The sequence below is a fragment of the Tauraco erythrolophus genome, chromosome Z, assembly GCF_009769465.1.
Source record: "Tauraco erythrolophus isolate bTauEry1 chromosome Z, bTauEry1.pri, whole genome shotgun sequence".
In the NCBI taxonomy this organism is placed as follows: domain Eukaryota; kingdom Metazoa; phylum Chordata; class Aves; order Musophagiformes; family Musophagidae; genus Tauraco; species Tauraco erythrolophus.
Window position 1 is genome coordinate 3,216,500 of NC_141496.1, and position 22,568 is coordinate 3,239,067.

Here is a 22,568-nt window from a genome sequence, read left to right on the forward strand (position 1 = left end):
AATAAATGACTTTTAAAATTCCCCAGCCTGAGGTGGGGAGTTCTCTGGAACTGTTTGATTCATGTCCTAAAGACAGTCTTTAATGGAACAGGAGGTCTTAATACAGTTAAGTTCAGTGAAGGCAAACAGATCTGGAAATCCTGCATCTAAAGCGTAGTAAATCAGAGAAACAAGTAGTTTTCATGCATTATTGCAAGAGCAGTTTGCTTGAGGCCTTTTTTCAGATTGAGGTGATTATTTGCATTAGATAAAAAGTTTTGGTATAAGAAGGTGCTACTTTTAAAATTGATGACTGCAGGAGGACGCCAAGCGTACAGATGGCTTTTTGGATGAGGTTGGCTCCTTATTCCCTTTCTTAGTCAAGGGAGATGCCATTGCTCAGCTGCAAGACCCATGAAGACATCCTCTACCGTGAAGGAATCCTTGTCCTCGCTCATGAGTTGTCTTCCCCATCTCCCTCCTACCCACCACCTGTTTCTATCATTGATAACAGCTTGTTTCTAGTAGCCAATTTGAACACGCTGTCACAACCTTCATGTTCTTCATGAAGAGAATGGAATAGAGAATGGAATAGAGCGAACAACCTGAAAATCCATTTAAGAAAAGGATCCCTGGTTATATGTTGAGGTCAACTTAAACCCCGCTGGTTTGGGTCTGTCTTCACAGGGCTCTGAGCATTAAGGCAAATTAAAAACAACAACAACAACAACAAGCTGTGAAGTCTGCATCTGCCAAATAAAGAGCGTAAATGTCCATGTTTGGCACTGATTCCTCGGCTCACGGTCCCAGCAGAGATAAGGCTGCAGTCTGGCACCGTGTCCTACGGCCGGAGAGGTTTTGCTGTCATTCCACGTTTCGTTCCTCAAGACGAACAAATTGGATTTCCTGCACGTAGCGGGGCAGCGCTGCTCATCTCACGGCATAATTGTCCGTTTGCCGAGGCTTGGAATACTTAAGAAGGGAGTATGTCAGTTGGGGTGTACGTTTTCCAGTTCGGGGAGATTAGGGAGCCAAAGGTCTGCAGACTCAATAGGGGTGTTGGTCAGCATGTCCTGAACCTCGGGCAGATAAGGGTCCATTTCCTAGTCTGCCCTGATCTGAGAGTTAACAGTTGGTGACAGCGAGTCTGTCTCTGTTCTTGAGTCATTGTTATCATTTTTTGTAATATTTACAGGCCTGGCTCTCTCAGATTAGAAAGTACGAAATCAAAAGGAGGTCTTCCTCCACGGGCGCTCGGGGAGGGGGGGAGAAGGATGTTTGGGCTTGGCGCGCCGCCCTGCTGCCGTGCTGGGTGGGAGGGACCGGAGGAGGATGTCGGCTCAGGCTTCGCCTTTGTGGCTGCTGTTATGTAAAAGTCAAACCTCGTAAAACCATCGGCGCGGAGCCCTCCGTCAACGTCAGCCCCCGCGAGGAAAACCAAAGGTGTTACACTCGGCGGGGGGAGAGGTCTCGTGTCCCTGGTTGGTGCACAAAGCCAAAGTCTAGGAGCTGGTTTTTTGGACCCCTGTACAGTGATAACCGAGAGGAGCTCGGTCCCAGTTGTCCAAAGTAATTGTTCTTTTTGGCTTGGTGGGATGTTTTGGATGCTGCTGCAGCATTGCACTGGTTTCCAGTGAAAGCATGTCTGGGACCTCGTCAATGGAAAAATATGCAAACTGAATCACTCTGCTCTCCTCCTGCCACCTTTCTGTGCTGGGGGAATATGTTCTATGTGACTAAATGAGAAAACAAGCAACTATGATGTCGTAGTAACTCTGAATTTCGGGTGAAAGAAACGGGCAGGTGAAAACAGAGTTTTAGTTTTGACCTCTTGATCCTCTGTCTCCGTGCTTCAACTGGATGTCCCAAGACTTTTAGGGCAGCAGAGAGGGCTCATATAGGTAGTTTCCAGAAGGAAAAATCCTTTAACTGTGAAATTTGTGTGGTTTATGCTGTCAGCGTACTTCCCGTCTCTGATCCTGAAGAGCAAGGAGATGAAAATCGATGCTAGAGACTTCACAGGTGGTCACCAACTCTTCATCAGCAAGTGCAAGATGAGACTGAGTCTGTAAAGATGGACAGTGAAATTTCCACCTCCTTTTCCAGGATGAGGGAGGAAGAACCTAAGCCTAGGCATGATGATTCCTGTGAAAAAGTGAGAAAATGCTAATATTTACATATTAGGAAGCTGGGTCAGAGTTTGTATGTCGTCCAAACAGAGATCCTGAGGGTAGTCCCTCTTGCAGCAAGGCTGAGTGCTTGCTCCGGTGCCTTACGAAACACGAAGGTGTGGGTCATGTTCTGGAAGTTCAATGGTTTCCTTCATTGCCACACTTGCAGCAAGCAGCTCGCGCCCGTTTTCCGTTGCTGATTGCAGGGCACGCACCGTGGCGAGAGTTCTATTTGTGCAACCACTGGGGTTTTTTGGTGGCAGCAGAGGAGTTCAAGCAGCAGTGAGAGGTTTGCCTGTGGTTTGTTTTAGGACGGCGGGACGGTGCGTTCGCCTAGGTGGAGCAGTCGTCGGCGATGTTATCTGGAGCGCAAAGCATTTCCACGATAAACAACATTCCTTGTTGTATTTCAGACCAGTCTGCTATCAAAATCAAAACAGCTGCTGTGACTTAAACAGTAGCACTCGCTGCTAGAAATTTGAAATAGGTAGTTGGCCCTAAGATTTTTGTAAAGTAGATTCACCGTCTTTGACCATATAGCTACAAATATTAGTATATTTTCATTATATTTTCATTATTATATTTTCATTTAAGAGGGTCCAGAGGAGGGCCACGAAGATGATCCGAGGGCTGGAGCACCTTTCCTATGAGGACAGGCTGAAAGAGTTGGGGCTGTTCAGCCTGGAGAAGAGGAGGCTCCGGGGAGACCTTATAGCGGTCTTCCAGTACCTCAAGGGGGCCTACAGGAAAGATGGGGAGAGGCTGTTCAGGAGGGCCTGTTGTGATAGGACAAGGGGTAATGGTTTTAAAATAGAGGGAGATAGATTCAGGTTGGATATTAGGAAAAAATTTTTTACCATGAGAGTGGTGGAACACTGGACCAGGTTGCCCAGAGAGGTGGTGGATGCTCCATCCCTGGAGACATTCAAGGCCAGGTTGGACGAGGCCCTGAGCAACCTGATCTAGTTGGAGATATCCCTGTTCCTTGCAGGGGGGTTGGACTAGATGACCTTTGAAGGTCCCTTCCAGCCCTAACCATTCTATGATTCTATGATTATTCAGCAGGATCATTTAATCCAAACACTCCGTTGTTCTTATGCTTCATAGGCCATTTTAAAACTTTTCAGGTGAGTTTTTCTTCACTGTTAAACAAATTATATCAACTAGACTTAAAGCATGCAGTTCAGTTTTCGGATAATAATTAGCAGATAGTTGTCTCTGGTGTGAAAAGTAGAATATTGGGTGGCATTTATAGTATTGTTTTTGCTTTAAAACAAAAGGTTGATGAAGAGGATACAGATCTGTAATTTCTACCCAGAAGTTGGCGCGGACTTTGTAGCCCAGATACACTCTCTTCACCTAGCAGGCTTCTCTTGTCAGCTGTGGTGCCTCCAAGAGGAGACTTTTCCTTTTTCACCCCTATTTTACCCTTCTTTGAGTTCCACCATGTTGTTGCAAACAATCGAATTGTATATGAGGAATTCTTCTGATCTCTGGCAAGTTCTGAACCATAAAAAGCCCTTTTTTATATATATAATGGTTTCCTGACTGACCATAGAATCATAGAACCATAGAATGGTTCGGGTTGGAAGGGACCTCAAAGATCATCTAGTTCCAATCCCCCTGCCATGGGGGGGTGACCAGTGATGCTGGAGCTCTGAAGGCACCAAGAGCTTTCTCTGGAAGGACCAAGCATCTCAGCTGCTCACAGATCTGCTGGTTGACTGCATATCTGATCTTCCTTCACTTGCTTGCTAAACTTAATATATATTTTTTCTGTCTTTGGCAGAATGATTCAAACAGTGCACATATGGATTTAGGACAACTTAAGTTTTTGCCCAATTTGAGAACTTCAGAGAGCTGCTTTTTTCTCCCCTCTTGATTTACACAATATGCAAAAGTGAGAGGTTCCCATCTGAGTTATTAAAGCCAATTTCTTTGTTTAAAGTTTACATTTTTCGTAATTAAAAAGTGGCAGATTTTCAACTGTCTCATTCGTAAAATTCTGGAAAGAAAAAATTCAGCCTTGAATCCTCTTCATTTGGGGGGAGAATGGTATTTTGGGCTTTGGGAAGTCTTTATAAGGTTGCAGGGTTTAATTCTGAGACTTATAAAATTCTTGGATGTTCAAGCCCTTCTTTGAGGGTATACTACTAAAGCATCATCGACTTAATTGTGAGTTGTAGCAGAGTAAAGTGTCCAAAATCTGCTTCTAATCTTAAACCTTTTCTTAGCAACTATACAAATCTTCTGTATAAACTTGGCAGTGAATGAGTGATTTCTCATGCATTCCAGTTTTAACAAAAACGTTTGCTGCAAACATGCTGGCTTTCGCTGCTGTGTAAAGCTTTGCACATTATTTTAGAGGAGGATGGGTTGCGAGCTGAAACGCAGGAAGCCAGGGCTTAAACTCATTTGCATCTTCCTTAGCACTGGTAAAAATAGGGTCTGCTGTTATGAAATGTGCGTTTTCTGCAAATCCCACAGTAGGAAGACTTATGCATCCATTTCATATTGATAAAAGTTTTCTGAGTTGACAGGTTCGTCCCCATTAGCGCAGTGATGCCCTTTAATGCTACTGAGAAATAGGTCCAGGGATTATTCTGGTTTTTTTCAGATTTTAATTCCCTAAATTCAAAAGCACACGAAGGATTTTACTTATTTATCTTGAGTAGTCATGTGTGTATGTAACAGGATTGTGGATGCTCGAGGGAGGTCAGGCATTAGAACTGTTTTTGTGAGTTGGGCCAGTAGTTTTCTACATTCCATGTGTTTCAACCTTTTCTTGATCATTTTTAATTTCAATTTTGACAACGTTCCTTGGTTTTACCTGTTGTTGTTTTGAAGTTCTTCCTTTTTTGCTCAGATCCCATGCCTATGTTCTTTCTTCTAAAAGGCCTCTGTATTTTCAAAGGATTATTGTTGTTTCAGGTGAAGCCCTGAAGTGGATGAAGTTCTTCTTTTTTGTTGGTGGTACCTCACCTACACATCATGCCTTCATACTGAAGCTTAAAGTATAATTGCATACACTGGTTTCTAGTCCATTTTTTCTTACTATTTGGCAAAGCTAGCATATACTGTATTTCCTGCAGTGTTGCAAACAGCCCTGTTGCAGTTCCCTGTCTCTGGTCTGGCAGCAAGTCACAGCTCTACCTGTTGAGCTGCCATCTTGAAAATGTTCTGAGAAGATGTGTATCTGTCTAGGCAGCATGGTCCATGGAACAATCCTGAAATGGCAAGCAAAGCATGGTTACAGCCGTGAATCTTGAGTTGTGGCTGTATACCTGTACTACACACAATGTTAGGTAGAGGTCAACGATGCTTAGCAGCGCAGAATATGCGATGCCTGCTTTAGGCTTTCATCTTCTTCTTAATCTTTTTTTCCCTTTCTTAAATTTCTCCAGGTAGACACAGTATTCCCAAAGCTGAGCAGGGATCCCCTCGTCTTCTCCAACTAACTGCTTGAGGGGTTTTCAGGGGATCAGCTGTTCAGGTGGCATGTTTTCAGCCGGGTTTGCTGAAGAAGCTGCTGACCAGTGGTCATGTTTATTTACTGTCCTGTCCAGAAGTAGCCCACAGTCAGATGTTTCTGTAGATGGACCCAAGACAGCCTGGAGTGGGTACTTGGCCTCATCCTGAACTCAAATGCATACTTTTGCACAGCGCTTTTGGAATTTGCACAGATTAACAACTCCATATGAAAACAAAATTTATTTCTATGGCATGATCATAGAATCACAGAATGGTTTGCAAGAGACCTCAAAGATCATCCAGTTCCAACCCCCTGCCATGGGCAGGGACACCCTCCACTACACCAGGTTGCCCAAAGCCCCATCCAGCCTGGCCTGGAACACTCCCAGGGATGGGGCATCTACAGCTTCTCTGGGCAACCTGTGCCAGTGCCTCACCACCCTCAAAGCGAAGAATTTCTTCCTTATATCTAATCTAAATCTCCCCTCTTTCAGTTCAAAGCCATTGCCCGTTGCCCTATCACTACATGCCCTTGTAAAAAGCCCCTCTCCAGCTTTCCTGTAGCCCCTTTAGGTACTGGAAGGCTGCTGGAAGGTGTCCCTGGAGCCTTCTCTTCTCCAGGCTGAACAGCCCCAACTCTCTCAGCCTGTCTCCATAGCAGAGGTGCTCCAGCCCTCGGATCATCTTCGTGGCCTCCTCTGGACCCGCTCCAGCAGCTCCACGTCCTTCCTGTGCTGGGGACTGCAGAGCTGAACACGGTATTCCAGGTGGGGTCTCACGAGAGCTGAGTAGAGGGGCAGAATCCCCTCCATTGACCTGCTGGCCATGCTTCTTTTGATGATTTGGAGCTATTGGCATTTATCAGCAATATTTCCGAGCTGTAAGGAAAAGGAACAAGTGTGTATGTATGTGCATCCCTGACTCTCTGGAAGGACTTTAAATCTGCCAGTGTTTGACAACCTATCCTAGAAAGAAATGCAATATTTTCCTTTCAGCAGTGTGGTACTCTGCAAAACTCTGCACTCTGGCAGAGTTACTGCAAATATTTCACATCTTTAAATCATTGTGTCTTTATCAGTTGGTTTTTCCAGAACTGATCTGCCTTCTCAGTACTTTATTTAAAAAACAAACAAACAAACAAACAAAAAAAACCCACCAAAACAATTGCTGAACTCTCGCCAGAGGCACGTCTGCTGCTCTGGTGGTAGTTCACATCTTACAGTGCAAAATCACCGTTCACTCCCTGGGCATTTATTTTCTTGCAGCTGTGGTTTTACAAACTCTGAGTGGTCTGAAAATGGAAACTGCTATCAATGATCTTAACTTGCTAAAACGGTTGTCTCTCTATAGATAAACTTCCCTGCCCTTCTGGACTGGGAAGATTGTATCTTTTCAGATGAGTATGGTTTACTTATTGAATTTTATGGATAGATTTTATGGATATTTAGCCCATGCATAGATTGTTTTGACCCTCGTCTTGTCATCTTGAGTTTTCTATTTCTTTTTCAAAACCTCCTGACACGCTCCGAGCCACTGTGTTCTTCTCCGTGTTTAAATTTGCACGTATTCCTTACACAGATCTTTGAACAAGATGTGCAGCTCGTGCTTAGTCTAGCAGATTTCCTGTTTGCCTCCTTCATCTCCCCACCATCATCTTCTGCTGGGCTGTCTGTGCCTCAAGCCTCAGAAGGAGGCAAAGATGATATCAGGCAGGTGTGGTGTAGCCCATACAGATATTTCACCAAAGCCACATAGACTTTCTGTCTGAAGTCAAAGAGAAGCACTGTAAATACAAAGAGAACCAGAGAAAGATGAAATGGCATCATCTCCTCAGAAGAATTAGATAATTGCAAAAATTCAATCTGTCAGTATCTTAGAACGAGGACTAAGAAGTTTTCTTCCATAAATTGTCAAAGCACTGAAGTACTTATATTTATATAAAAATTAAATATATCAACATTTACGTGTGTACCTGTATATCTGTACCATGAACAGTGTGCCAGGCATGACTGTTGAGTTGTTTTCAAGATCCTTGGCCATGAATTTAACTAAGATTAGGATTTTGGGGACCAGATTTCAAAGTGGCGTGGTGGATTTTGGAGACAAATATAAATGTTCTTCCTCTGCTCAAACACCTTACAGGTTGGTATGTTTGGTGCACAGCAGGTTGTAGAACTAAACCTTGCTGGGGTAAATACTCATAGCAGCACGTCTAGTGAATCACAGAATGGCATAGGCTGGAAGGGACCTCAGAGATCATCTAATCCAACCTCCCTGTCATGGGCAGGGATGCCTCTCAACTAGGTCAGGCTACTCAAGTGAAGACTTGGTATGCTGCTGAATCTGTGCTTTTTTTTTTCTTTTTTTTTTTTTTTCTTTTCTTTGCCAGTTTATGTATATTGCTAATAAAGTCCGACCCTGCAGATGCTCCCCAGGCAATACTACTATATTTAGCCTAAGCAATGTGAAACACATAATTTGCCAGCATGTCATCAGGTTACCAAACAAGACTCATGGTAGTCTTTGCAAACACACACAAATCCCGTTTTTCAGAAAGACTTTGAAGCTTTGGATTGATGGAAAATTAATGTGGATTTGACTCTCAAATGTGTTCAGACTCCTTTGGAAACGGTACGTTTCTCCTAAGCCAGTCACATGCTTTTGAAATACTGACTCGTGTTGGATTGCTGTTTCAGAAACAAGTGTTTCTAACCGAGGGCTCAAGGAAAAGAGGATTCTCCAGTTTTATATTAATCCAATTCTTTTGATTTTCTTTCTCTTCCACAGCGACTGCCCCATTCCTTTGATGAGGGCTACTTTTCATCCAGTAAAGCATCTACATCAGTGAAGAAGCAAAGACATTGCTTCCCTCTGTCGCTCTGAAAGCAGCTCTACCTGCCCTTGCTTATGTTATCTGAGTGGAGATCATCCACTGACAGGACACTGCAGCCAAACAGCGGCTCTGACAGTTCATTTGTGAAAGGAAGGAGATTTTTTAATTTAATGTATGGCTCAAGTCTTCTAGCTCAAATGCCACTGAGTTGCCTGGAGCTGTGCCAGGTGCTGTTGGCTGGCCGTGATGCTATCTTCCAAATCATTAACTGAAAAAAAAAAAAAAAGAAAAGAAAAAAATAAATAAAAATTAAAAAAAAACCCACAAACCCCGATGTTGTTGAACTTTTGCAGTAGGGGAGTTATTGCAGTTCAGTTCTGCATCTGTTCATCGGACTTCCTGTGGTTTTTCATCGAATCATATGATTGACAGCACAGACAGTCTGCAAAGTTCTTGGTCTGTCTAGTTTTTACCCTCGTCCCAACCACTAAATCTGACTTCTGCTTTGTCTGGCAGAAGAAAACGAGATAGGGTGCTGTGGTAGGTTGCTTCACCAGAGCTGGTAAACGGTGTCTGTATTTAAATTGCACAGTTCAAATCTTAGTGTCACCTCCAGCTCTCAAGTCTTCCAGTACTGTCTCGTGTTGGTTTGTTGTAATCTAGCTGGGGTTGTCCATGCTCTGCAAATGACTGGAGAAAAATGCAAATAATGGCTCTGCGGGACCCATTTGTGTCAGGGCAGTGAGTTCAAAAACTTAAAGGACTTCGGCCTCTTGAAGCACCTGATGGGCAAAGTGCCGTGGGAGGTGGCCCTGGAGGGACAAGGGGCCCAGGAAAGTTGGTCCACATTCAAGGAGCACCTTCTCCAAGCTCAGCAGAGGTGCATCCCGACGAAGAACAAGTCGGGCAAAAAGACCAGGAGGCCAGCGTGGATGAGCAAGGAGCTCCTGGACCAACTGAAAATGAAGAGGTTAGCCTACAGAGGGTGGAAGCGGAGACAGATAGCCTGGGAGGAATACAGAGAAACTGTAAGAGTGACCAGGGATCAAGTGAGGAAGGCTAAAGCCCTGAAGGAATTGAATTTGGCAAGGGATATAAAAAGCAACAAGAAATGCTTCTATAGGTATGTAGGGGACAAAAGGAAGTCCAAAGAGAATGTAGGCCCCCTCCGGAAGGATACTGGTGCTCTGGTTACCCGGGACATAGAGAAGGCTGAGGTACTTAATGAATTTTTTGCCTCAGTCTTCAATGGTAAAGCCTCTTGTCTTACCACCCAAGCTGTGGAAAGAACTAGCAGGGACTGTGAGGATGAACCACCGCCCACTGTACTTGAAGACCAGGTTCGAGAACATCTGAAGAACTTGAAGGTGCACAAGTCCATGGGACCTGATGAGATCCATCCGCGGGTCCTGAAGGAACTGGCGGATGAAGTTGCCAAGCCACTGGCTATTGTATTCGAGAAGTCGCGGTCTGGCGAGGTCCCCGATGACTGGAAGAGAGGGAACATAACCCCCATTTTTAAAAAGGGGAACAAGGAGGACCCGGGCAACTACAGACCGGTCAGCCTCACCTCTGTGCCTGGCAAGGTCATGGAGCAGATTCTCCTGGGAACCATGCTAAGGCACCTGGAGAGCAAGGAGGTGGTGGGTGACAGCCAACATGGCTTCACCAAAGGCAGATCGTGCCTGACCAACTTGGTGGCCTTTTACGATGGGGTGACAGCATCGGTGGACAAGGGTCGACCAATGGATGTCATCTACCTGGACTTGTGCAAAGCTTTTGACACTGTCCCGCACGACATTCTTCTCTCTAAATTAGAGAGTCATGGGTTTGATGGATGGACCACTCGGTGGATAAGGAATTGGCTCAATGGCCGCACTCAGAGAGTAGTGGTCAACGGCTCAATGTCCAAGTGGAGACCGGTCACGAGTGGCGTCCCTCAGGGGTCCGTGTTGGGCCCGGCCCTCTTCAACATCTTTGTCGGTGACGTGGACAGTGGCATGGAGTGCACCCTCAGCAAGTTCGCCGATGACACCAAGCTGTGTGGTGCCGTTGACACGCTGGAAGGGAGGGATGCCATCCAGAGGGACCTTGACAGGCTGGAGAGGTGGGCCCGTACCAACCTCATGAAGTTTAACCAGGCCAAATGCAAGGTCCTACATCTGGGTCGTGGCAATCCCAGGCATAAATACAGACTGGGTGGTGATTGGATCGAGAGCAGCCCTGAGGAGAAGGACTTGGGAGTACTGGTGGACGAGAAGCTCAATATGAGCCGGCAATGTGCTCTTGCGGCCCAGAAGGCCAACCGCGTCCTGGGCTGCATCAAGAGGAGCGTGGCCAGCAGGTCGAGGGAGGTGATTCTCCCCCTCTACTCTGCCCTTGTGAGACCTCACTTGGAGTACTGCGTCCAGTTCTGGAGCCCCCAACATAAGAAGGACATGGACCAGTTGGAGAGGGTCCAGAGGAGGGCCACGAAGATGATAAGAGGGCTGGAGCACCTTTCCTATGAGGACAGGCTGAAAGAGTTGGGGCTGTTCAGCCTGGAGAAGAGGAGGCTCCGGGGTGACCTTATAGCGGTCTTCCAGTACCTCAAGGGGGCCTACAGGAAAGATGGGGAGAGGCTGTTCAGGAGGGCCAGTTATGATAGGACAAGGGGTAATGGTTTTAAAATAGAGGGAGGTAGGTTCAGGTTGGATATTAGGAAAAAATTTTTTACTATGAGAGTGGTAGAACACTGGAACAGGTTGCCCAGAGAGGTGGTGGATGCTCCATCCCTGGAGACGTTCAAGGCCAGGTTGGACAAGGCCCTGAGCAACCTGATCTAGTTGGAGATATCCCTGTTCCTTGCAGGGGGGTTGGACTAGATGACCTTTGAAGGTCCCTTCCAGCCCTAACCATTCTATGATTCTATGATTCTAAGTGCACGGGTAGCGAAGAACTTGTACATTGCTCAGCACCATCCAGCTGAACAAATAGGGCTGCGAAGGGAAAGAAGGAATGATTTATCCCATGCCAAGACTTCTCATCTGTGATTAAGATTATCATTTAAGGTGCCTAAGAGTAGTCCCTCTTTTCAGAAAGTGCTAAAAATCAGGTTCATTTGGGTGTCATCAGCTGGGGAGCAAATGCCTTTCCAGGATTATGTTGGACACAGCAGTAGCAAAGCAGAAGAAAATGGTTTTCTACACTGCTGCTTTGACATGCCACTTTGGGAATTTTGCTAGCCGTGATAAAACCCTCACCGGTGCCGGCCGCGGTGATTTCTGGGAGTGCCCTGAGACTCCTCTGACCTGGTTGTTTCACAGCTCTCCTGAAACATTCATTTGGTGTCATCTCCTGTCTGTCTGCAGCCCATGGCGAAGGCTCCTGATCACTCGTTTGGAAGCAGAGCACGCAGGAGATAAATGACACATTTAAACATTCCTTGAAATACCATCTGTCAAAAATCTTAAAGCTTTATGGCATTGGTCGAGCTTTTTATGTGGTCTTTAACCCTCACTCTTATAAATTGTTTTAAAGTCAGTTTGATAAGGCAGAAACGTTTTGAAGTTACTTAAATTTGATGATTTTGAATGTTAACAAATTTCATTTTCAGTGAATGTCCTAGTAGTGAAACAGTATGGGTAGTTTAGTTTTTCACCTTAACAGTGTTAAATCTTCCAAGACAGAGTCTGGTGCAGAAGTTCTCTGCGTGCTGGGCCTCTGGGATTTCTCATTTTTAATGAATGAGAAGACATGGCAACCACACAGCCAGGGATCATTGCAGTCATCTAAAGAAGCTGGCTTTGAATTACTGGCCCGGAAGTCAAATTCTCCATGTCTTGTTAGCAATGCATCGGGCTGTTGTGGGTCCACTGTTCAGGTGGACCATCAGAAGAAGATCATTTCTGCCATTGCCTACCTTTCTTCTATAAAGGTGCATTTGAAGTTACGTGTGTGTAATGCCAACGTGTGTTGTATCTCTCCTTAAAAATCTCATTATCCTTGCCTACATTCCCAAGATAAACCTGCGGACTGTTCAAGGCGTATGTTGAGTGTGAGAGAGTCCAGGCTGATTGCAGTGAGTTATAGTCTTTAATCTCAAATTGATTATTAAATTGCTACGGTACGATGGCAATCGATGGCAACATTGATCAGTCTGAAGAAAGGCTTAATAATAAAATCAATGTGTGACTGTTACTGCCTGAAAACATGGATGCTATCTGATTTGTTTTATGCTGTCCTTCCAGCTGGGAGGTGATGGGATAGTAAGAGCTGAGCATCTCAGACGTAGCTATTGGAATTTCTAATACAATTTTACCTGCTGTTTTAAAGCTTAAGATGTTTGTTTAGCTGCATGAGAGTCCAGAGTACTCCCAGACTCGTGGGACCATTCTGGACTCGCAGAGCATCCACAAAAACAGTAGCTATAATAAGTGACCCTGATGGCGAGAAAAGTTATCTGTGTTTAATTCAACTCAAGTTAGCATCTTCCATCACTTTTTTTTCCCCTTCCCTCCCTGAAGGACTACTATAGGCTGCACTGCTGGCGTGCAGCCACCTTTGGGGTGAAGAACGACAGCTGTGTAAGGGCTTTTCTCCGCTAGGAAACATTGCAGTGGTTTAATCATGAGGTTTAACCATTCATTCTGCTGATGCAGTGCTGAACTGAACGTGTTCCTGTCTACACTGACCACAAGTCAGGAAGTATTTATGAGGGAAGTGGGGAAGATTACCCTGAGCATAAGCAGAGTAGAATATCATTTAAAAAAAAAAAAAAATCTACATGAGGGCTAGATTGGAGTGAGGCTCAACCTGCCAAAAGAGTCATGGTGTCTTGAGAGGAGGGAAGGGGTGGCAGAGAGGGAGGCAAGTCCTCCTCCTGAGGACTTGGAGCCAAGATGGGAAGGGATAGAGGATGTTAATGCAGGGAGGATCTCACAAGGCTGATGAGAAAAAAGAAATCTTGGGTGAGTGCAAAACAGAAAATACACTAAAGAGAGACCGTGAAGATACAGTAGAAGGGAGTTGGGTATGGGAGCAGGCTAGGAGACAGGGAATTAGAGATGGGGTTGAATTTGGGTGCAATACACCTAAGAGTGAGGAAAGAAGATTACGTGGAAGATTAGACAGGCTGGTCAAATCAGACTTGGGGAGAGAGGTTGTAGAGAGGTGGTAGAAAATCGTTTAGAGGCACAAAAGCTCCCACATGGCTATGGGAGAGCTTCTCTACCACAAACTGCATGTCTGACACAGGAAATGAAACTTGCTGATGTACCTTTGAGGTTCTGGGCTTTGAACTCAACAGGAGTTAGATGCAGGAGTACCTTTAACAACCTTATCTTTTAGCTGCCTCAGTTTCTTAAACAGAGATAGTAGTGCTGGAAACAATACTGTCCTCCTTCCCTCCCTGACTGCTGTGAAGATGAGTTCCCCACACGTTGTGAAATCATCAGGTACAACAATGACAGCCCCATCGATGGCCAAAATGGTTCCTCCCAGGCTAAATGTTGGCGTCCAGCTTAGTAGAGCTGTAGTGAAGGGGCTGACCCCAACATAAGCCAGGCGGCAGCAGCTCCAGAACGTTGGGGCATATTGCAAGGTGACACGGACGTCCTCATCAACATAGGAGATGGCATGTGGTTGAATGAAGCTGTCCATGGAGGCACGTTCCTTGTAAAGCATGATGCAGCTGACACCTTTGTGGCTTGGAGTAATTGTATGCCGGATGTTTGCACCAAACTGCTCTAGTAACAGCAGCAACACAAGGAAAGAGTGGAATAGTTTCCATGTTTTCTGATACCCGAGAATCCAAGTAACTTGGGTATGTAAAAGTTAAACAACCCTTAGTTAAAGGGTTATAACTTAGTAAGGAGATAATAACGGAAAGCCAGGTGGCCAAGAAGTGCCCCTTCGGAGGAGCCTGTTCCAGCCAGAAGGGTCTTGTACCCGAACACGAGGAAACGGGACGCTGTAAGCTCAAGAAAGATGATAGGGTATCCCTTCATTATTAATGGGCAAAGAGGCTTCTTAGCCATCACTGTGCTTGTTCTGATCATGTCACACCGTGGAGTTTATTCTTAGTCTTAGCCACAGCCGTATAAATAATGAAATGGGTCGTGTTTTATCTTACCCCAGTGATCACTGTAATGCGGCTTTTATCTGAGGCTCTGCCAAGCTCTTGACACAGGCAACGTTTAGAAGTAGGTGAAATGATTGAAGAGCATGGTAGAAAAGTAGGCTGAGCTCTTCCCCCAAAACACACGCTTACCGAGAGCGAGCCCAGGGGGTTCGCATGCTTTGGGAGGGAAGAAATGAGAGAAAAGTGGAAAATTAAGGATGCATCATGCCTATCCACTTAGGATGGGCTGGGCTAGCACATCTGGTCTGTGTTAATTCTGGAAGTGCTTTGCTTAAAGATGATACTGAATAACAGGGCTTTTATGGAAATAGTATTGTCTAGCCTGTAGTTTCCAGGAGAGGGAGGTATCTGCGTGGAGGGGCAATAACCTGTGCCCACGTGCATGGGTGTTGCGGTGGCAGCCTTGGAGGCTGAAGTGGGACAGATGTTTGACACGTTGCAGCTGAGGAGCTTGCGGTGTTTGGCACTCTGATTTCCACAGTGATGCCATTAGAGTCCTTCTGTGTGCTCCTCGGCAACAGGAAAGCCAAGGCACAGAGGTAATGACCTTCCCAAAAGTACAGAAGGACCTCTAGCAATACTGGAAGTGGCCTCCTGGACCCCAGGAGCCCACCCGCGGAGCCTAGACACGATTCCCACCGTGCTTCCTGGAGGAAGAGCATTTCTCTCCTGGAAACTTCTACATCCATAAAGTCTTTGAGAATTAGGCTGAAAAAGTCAGTTTGCCGTAACACTGGGTTCCTGAAAACATATCACAGACTGTGTTTGTTCTTACAGCTTTTCCAAAGGATTCTCCTGCTGAGGAGCTGAGTATAATGAATAGCAGAATGCTTTTTAGGGAAAACAGCAGTAAACAGGTCTGTACATGCACAAGCAAGAAGGCTTTTGTGGGGCTGCTAAAAGTGACAGTTTTCCTTAAGACCCTTGTGTTGTGTAAAGGACTCACGTGTCCTGTCTTTGTGAACAGGAAAACCCAGTGTGACCAGTGGTGAAAGGGCTGAATACAACATGCCAATGTAGCATTAAGTTCAAAGAAGAAGTTATAAATGATCTCTTTATTCCCTAAATGTTTTCCTCTAGGTCTAATGGTTCAGTTCCTTCCATTATTTTTTTCACCAGACTTCTTTCTTCAGTGTTTGTGTGGGCTGTGTGTTTGCAAACAGACAAACAAACCTTCCCTCAGCGGACTTTGGTTTCTCATTGCAGAAGTTCCCCGAGCTGAAGTTCAAGTATGTGGAGGAGGAGCAGCCTGAAGAGTTCTTCATCCCCTACGTTTGGTCCCTGGTCTACAACTCTGCCGTGGCCCTGTACTGGAACCCGCATGACATCCAGCTCTTCACTATGGACTCCGGCTGAAGGAGATGCCCCAACCAAGCCAACTCAATTCCGTCTTCTAACAGAAAAAGAAACTCCACACCGTGCGTTAATACGTGACCCCTTCCAGCGTGCACCCTCTGACCCCAAAGCTTACAGAGAATGAAGCTTGCCCTTAGTCTACAGTCCAGCATCGATGTTTTGGAAGCAGATTGCCACCAACACGCTGGCCATCAACTGTGCTGTGAGGAACTGACGGCTTGTAGGCAGCCTTGTATTTATAGTCCTATAACCTAGAGCTTGTTTGATGAAAATGAGGCCTTACACATGGGGTATGATGTTACTACCACCCACAAACCTGATTGTTCTTTTAACTTCACGGGGTAAATGAGGAAAGAGATCGCAGAGTTTGATTTGGAAGCGTCATTTGTGGTTTTGTTCCTTTCAAGCCAGGCAGCTTCATTGGGTCAAGCTTTCCATGGTCTGTGGGATTCTGCTGTGGGTTAGTCCTTACCTAATCCTGTGCTTTCGCTCACAGCCCTTCATTTTGGCGGCACTGTCGAGGCTGTGGTCCTTAAATCAGTGTCTACGCTGTCATCCAAGTGAACTAGCAAACAGAATATTAATCAGATTAGCTCCCAGGCAGATTGAAAACACTTCGTTTAGATGTCAGAATGTTTGTGGGAGGATTTTCAATAGCAAGTCTGCTTTTGTTGTTGTTTGACTGGCTGATACTCTATAGAGGGCTAGAAACACGAGCTTTCAGAGTCAGGTCTCTTACAGACTCGTTTTACTGTGCTTCTGTGCAAAAAGTTGTTCCTCGAAACTGAATGTAGAGGGAGCGGGGAAAAAAATCTCCAAAGAAAATAGTTATAAGATTGTAAAATAGACCAACGTCCTGTAAAAATGTCTGTAATGGTGACAGTGTGTCGTGGGGATCCTTGGCGAAGTTCTGTGTCGAAAATCCCTGATTGCTGTTAAAGGTTTTATGGCAGAAGTTTGAATTTATCTGAATGTAGAATACTTCTCTTTATTGTTGTTGTTTTAAGGCGTCCTTTCCTGATATACCTGTTCTGGCAGTTGGAAGAACAAAAGAAATGGCTTGACCTGATTTTGAAAGAACATCTCATTTTTCACAGCGAGGATCGTTTTCTCCCTGGAGAGGCCTCCTGACGGTGCCCGTTGCACATGCACACAACACTCTGATCCCACATGCTGCTGTGTGGAGGACTGTCACCAGCGCATTGCATGCCAAAACATAAATACCCAGGAATTACTTCCTAAAGGTACATGGCAACCCCCTGTATTCACTGCCTGCTCCAGCATGTTCTGTTTATTGACCTGAAGAATCGGGTGCCTTTGCGCTCAGTCCTGTGAGTGACTTTAAATAGAATTTCTTGCACCCTTTTTTTCCCTGAAGGATGCGCTAGGATTGTATTTTATCTGCTTATTTAGAGGTGGAAGTCCATTTGAGTCCTACGCAAATGGAAATGTTGGCTTAAGAGGAAAAAAAAAAAAAAAAAAAAAAAAAAGGAAAGCTTTCCGAATTTGTTTAAATGTAGCTACAAAGTGACATATACAGCCCAGGGGCATTTAGGACTCTAAAATGGCAGAAGCTTTTGAGAACAGGCAATGGTAATACTGAAGATGCAGTTTTTCTTGGGAAAATATGAGAAACGAATGAACCATGACTGAGCTGCACATAAGTTTATGCTGTGTTATGGATTTATGGGGATTTTTGTCGTTCAGCAAACGTCAAAGGGGATTGACTCTTCTTAGTTATTGTAGTGATTTGTAATTTTGTCTTTATTAAAAGACTAAGAGTTTTTGTGAGTCTGCAGAGCTGCCCAGCCTTTAGAAAGGTCGGTCTGAAGATGCACTTTTAAACTGTGGGCTCTGAAGCTTCTGGGATGGCTCAGTTTTCATCTGTCTTAAACCCTTCATGAGCATTTGAACCTGCCCTAAGGTGAGCGCCCTCCACCCTGCTGCCTTCAGCAGAAGTGGAGCACTTCATGAAAGAGGGCTCAGCCAGAGCAGATGCTTATCAGCTGTGTATCAAACTGGAGAGAACTTGATTTTTCTTTGAAAGGGCTCTTTATAAAAAGCAGGGTACATAAAGCAGCGATCTGATAGAATAGGTCGAACCAGCTGCTGAACCTAAGAGTAGCACAGTGAATTATCTCTCACTGTCCTCGTGTTGTGATGACGTTGGATTGAAGTACAGAAGGAGCAGGTTTGTTCCGATGGCATAATTTCCTTGTGCGTTTAGTTAATATGCAATGCTCCCAGAGCCCAGCTGGTTTGGAACAGCTGGAGTTACAATCCAAAGCTGAAACAGCAGAGCCAGACCGAGATTTATGCCGAAATCCATGCTAGCCCCATTGGCTCTTCCAAGAGTTTGAGCATTATGTGGGTCTGGCAGTGTCCTGAAGTGTGCAGTCTGGCACGGTCACAAATACTCTGTTTTCCTTCAGTTCTTTAAAGTATCACCTTAGGGATCCTTTTCATTACTTTGTGTGAAAGATTTATTATGCATAATAAAAAAAAAAAAAAATCAAAACAGGCTGTAGTTGCATTTGCTTTACGTGATAGCTGCCGCGCGGTGACGTTCAGCCAGCGGGTCTTGGTGTGGTCATCAGACCTAACGTCCACGGGGTTTTACAACGTTCTCCGTGGCGTGCAATAAAAAGAACGTTGTTTTGTTTGCTGCGTTAGGTAGACAGTTGTAGACGTTCTTTTTTTTTTCTTTTTTTACTTCACCTGTGCTTGGTGAGAGAAGGGACATGTCGTGCTGCAACGTCATGCTGAATCCCACCCGACGGAGGGCTCTTGCCAACTCAGCTTCTACAGTTGCAGTAGGTACAGCCCAGAGGAGGCAGTGGGAGTCGTGGAGGGGAGCAGAGGTGGGACAGGATTGTCCTCTTCAGCCTAGAACAGACGTGGTGTGTTTCTGTACCTTTAGTTGCTCTTTCCTGTTGTTCTGGCCACACCATTTATGTAGATGGTGTGTCTCTGGTGTTTGGGAGTTGAGTTGGGTGTTGTACCAGGATCTTAGCCTTCATGTGCCCGTATTGTCGCTCTGAGCGCTGATCACAAGTGACACCATTTGCTTTAGGCTGCTTGAGTAGCATTAGAGAGGGAAATCCATTGCGTCAGGGTTGGGAAGGAGACGGGAGGTCTGCTCTGCCGTCACTCAGAGGACCATTCGTTCCAGGAGTCTCCTCTGGGTTTGAAGCATTCGGGAGAACAGGCAGGAAATGGAGTCGCTGATTAAGTTGTTAGTGGAGTGGAGGTTGCGCATGTGAAGTCTGATGCACATGTCCTTGATGAAGGAGAAATTGTCCTTCATCAGTTAACCGAAACTCTGGTCTGGCTTTGAAAACAAGGTGATGGGTTGGAAGCTATGAATGAGTCTGGCATCATTCACTGTGGCAAAAGGAGTCCAAAAACCTTTCAGATTTCATGGCACTTCTTGACCCTTTCTAGCCTAAAACCGAAGAGCATTAGGCAAATTAAAGGAAAGAAAGAAAGAAGCTGTTTTCTGTGTGCCTGCTGGATTGTTGATCTACCAGTTAAACAGGAAAGGAAGAAGCAAACAACCCCCCTCACTTCTTTGGAAACTCTAAAGCTTTTGGTACAACCTCTTCTACTGGGCGTCTCGGTTTTATTCTTACATACATTGTCTAAAGGTCAAATCCCATCTTCTAGTTAGTCAACCTCAGGCTCAATCCTGATTGGTGGAGCTCAGTCCATGAAAACACCGGCTTCTGTGCCTGAGGACCAGGAGTTGTTATACAATCATGTTTCTGTAATCGCCTGACCACCATAAATCCTTTCCCATCTTCACCCATCAGCAGGGCCTTGGCCACCTTACCTAGCTAGCTTTAAAAATTTGTACCGTTGGTACCCATAATACTGTGAAAATCAGGGTCCCAGCTGCTTTTGTGTTTGGTTTGTTGTTAATTTGTTTTTGGAGGGGTCGTTATTAAATCTATTATTATAATAATTAATAGCTATTATTATAATAGACTCTGCTAATGTTCCCATTGCAGTGCTCACGGTAACAGCTGCGCGTCCGATAGCGACACACAACAGCTTTGACAGAGCTACCAGGTTCAGAGGAAGGAAATGTTTACTCAGTACGTTCCTGTTCACAGCTGGGTTCTCTCCCTCTCCTCCCCAAGCCCAGATCGAGGTGCTGAGATCCAGATCTGGGCACTAATCTTGCTACAGCTCTTCAGTTTGGGCAGCTTTTGCTTGTACTGAAAATTGCATGAAGGTTTTTATCTTCGAGGTTTCTCCAGCCAATGTTATTGGGTTAAATTCTGTATCAAATTCTGTAAAATGCAAAATTTTGCACCCAAAAAGCTCCAAGAGGGCTCTTTTCCCTTTAGTTACACAGCAGATTATCCATAAAATTGTCTTCAGCAGCACGACACAGACCCAATCATTTTTAACATTTCTGGCAGTCAAATGTCATTTGTCATTTAAAGGGGAGGAAAATATCAATCTGCTCCCTTGGCAAGCTGCAGTCAACTGGTTAGACAGGAGCAACATTCTTCTCGGTTCCACCAGAGATGTCCCCTAGATCCATCTGCTGGATCCATCCAGACTGCTCCGTCTTGACCAGTAAGAGTTGGTTGAGGCAGCCAGTTGGGTTTTCTGCTGCCAAAGAGCTCTTAGCAGCAAATTTGTTCAGGGCATCCTGAGCATCTGGATGATGAAACATCGTGAAGCTCCTGGACATCAACAAGCAGAAGCCGTGGTGGCCGTGGGCTCTCAGTATGGTGCAGATGTCCCTTGAGACTAACTTATGCAGGGAAGGATGTCCTGGATTCTCACTAGTTTGGTTGTCTGGGTTATTCTGGATGGGGCTGGCAGTTATTTTGGGCTTGACTAGAAGGGTTAAACTTTTAGCTCGAAGAACTGTTCATTCATGGTGCCTTTGCTGAGTTTGTTCATTATTCACTCAGCGGGTGGTGAGGCAGTGGAACAGGTTGCCCAGGGAAGTTGTAGATTGCCCCTCTACTCAGCTCTCGTGAGACCCCACCTAGAATACTGTGTTCAGCTCTGGAGTCCCCAACATAAGAAGGACATGGAGCTACTGGAACGAGTCCAGAGGAGGCCACAAAGATGATCCGAGGGCTGGAGCACCTCTGCTATGGAGACAGGCTGAGAGAGTTGGGGCTGTTCAGCCTGGAGAAGAGAAGGCTCTAGGGAGACCTTCCAGCAGCCTTCCAGTACCTAAAGGGGGCCTACAGGAAAGCTGGAGAGGGACTTTTGACAAGGGCGTGTAGTGACAGAACAAGGGGCAATGGCTTTAAACTGAAAAAGGGGAGATTTAGATTAGATATAAGGAAGAAATATTTTACATTGAGGGTGGTGAGGCACTGGAACAGGTTTCCCAGAGATGTTGTGGATGCCCCATCCCTGGGAGTGTTCCAGGCCAGGCTGGATGGGGCTTTGGGCAACCTGGTGTAGTAGAGGGTGTCCCTGCCCATGGCAGGGGGGTTGGAACTAAATGATCTTTGAGGTCCCTTCCAACCCTAACCATTCTATGATTCTATGATTCTATGATTATGTTCAGATTCAGCAGCAGTGCCCCGTGGGCAGCAGCAGGCGGATGGGTTCAGGGAAAGGATCATGAAAGCAGGGAGTTTGCCTTTTTTTACCCTGTTGGTAGGACGTCACTGGGCTGCTGTGGCATCACAGAGCACTCTGGGGCAGTCCTCCTTACGTGTGAGACATCAGCACATGTCACCAGCGTTGTTCTTCACGCTGATAACAGTTCTGTTATCAGAAGACAATGATATTTCAAAGACAAGAGGGCAACTTGTACAACCTCAGTTGACTGGACCAGCAGAGCTGTGCTTCCTGCTGTGGCTTTGGGTACAATGACTCATTAGGAGCGGGACAGGGAGGTGCTATGGGCCATGGAGACAATGATTTAAGGGAATGGTGGAAATGGCTGCATGACTGCATGAGCTGGGGTCTCAAAAGCAGCAGCATCCCTCCTTTGCGTGTCGCTGGCTACAGATTTTGGCGTCCCTTCACTGGGAACACCCAGGACCACTCTGGAAGTAACAGCATTGCAAATACTTAGAGAGTAGTTAACCCTGAACTGCAAGGCTGCAGTTGAGATGACAGCACGAAAAGCTTGTAAGCGTTTAATCCTAGATGGTGGGTTATTGCTGGATGGATGCTCTTCGTTCTTGCAAATGAATTACTGCAAGTATCCACGTGTAATATCGAAGGCGCTGCTACCACCCACGGATTGTGCCAGCACTTACATGTACTCAGATAAATGAAAATGTCACTATCGGTGAACTCCTCCAAATCACAGATCAAGTACACCGCTGAGCTGCCAAACTGAGGCCATTTGAATGAGAGATTAAAAGGAGAGAGGTATTTTTATTATTTTTTTTTTTTAAAGCTGCTGAAGCGCAAGGCATAAAACTTCATCATCGCTTTAAAAACTGTCTTAAAATGAATCCAAAACGAACAAGTCTTGGCAGACGTGATGAAACGTTCAGCTGTACGTAAAGTTTTTGCCAGCTGTCTTGGCAAACCACAAGGCAGACTTCAGCCTTCCTTATAGTCATTTCGTGCTGATGAAAACCCTATATCCGACGGCACTGGGAGAAAATTGGAGGTCTTTGAGGATTCAGAGAGAAGCTAG

The 22,568-nt window shown here is 45.5% G+C and overlaps 1 protein-coding gene across 3 annotated transcripts in view; it reads left to right on the plus strand.

The window, feature by feature from the left end:
- Positions 1–17,426, plus strand: part of DYM (dymeclin) — a 243,806-nt gene extending 226,380 nt beyond the window's left edge. For all 3 annotated transcript variants that reach the window (XM_086628989.1, XM_086628990.1, XM_086628991.1), the window contains one exon: positions 15,782–17,426. In XM_086628989.1, coding sequence (XP_086485115.1) covers positions 15,782–15,931 — 150 coding nt within the window. In that variant the 3' untranslated portion in view covers positions 15,932–17,426. The remainder of the gene's footprint in view (positions 1–15,781) is intronic.
- The last annotated feature ends 5,142 nt before the right edge of the window (positions 17,427–22,568 follow it).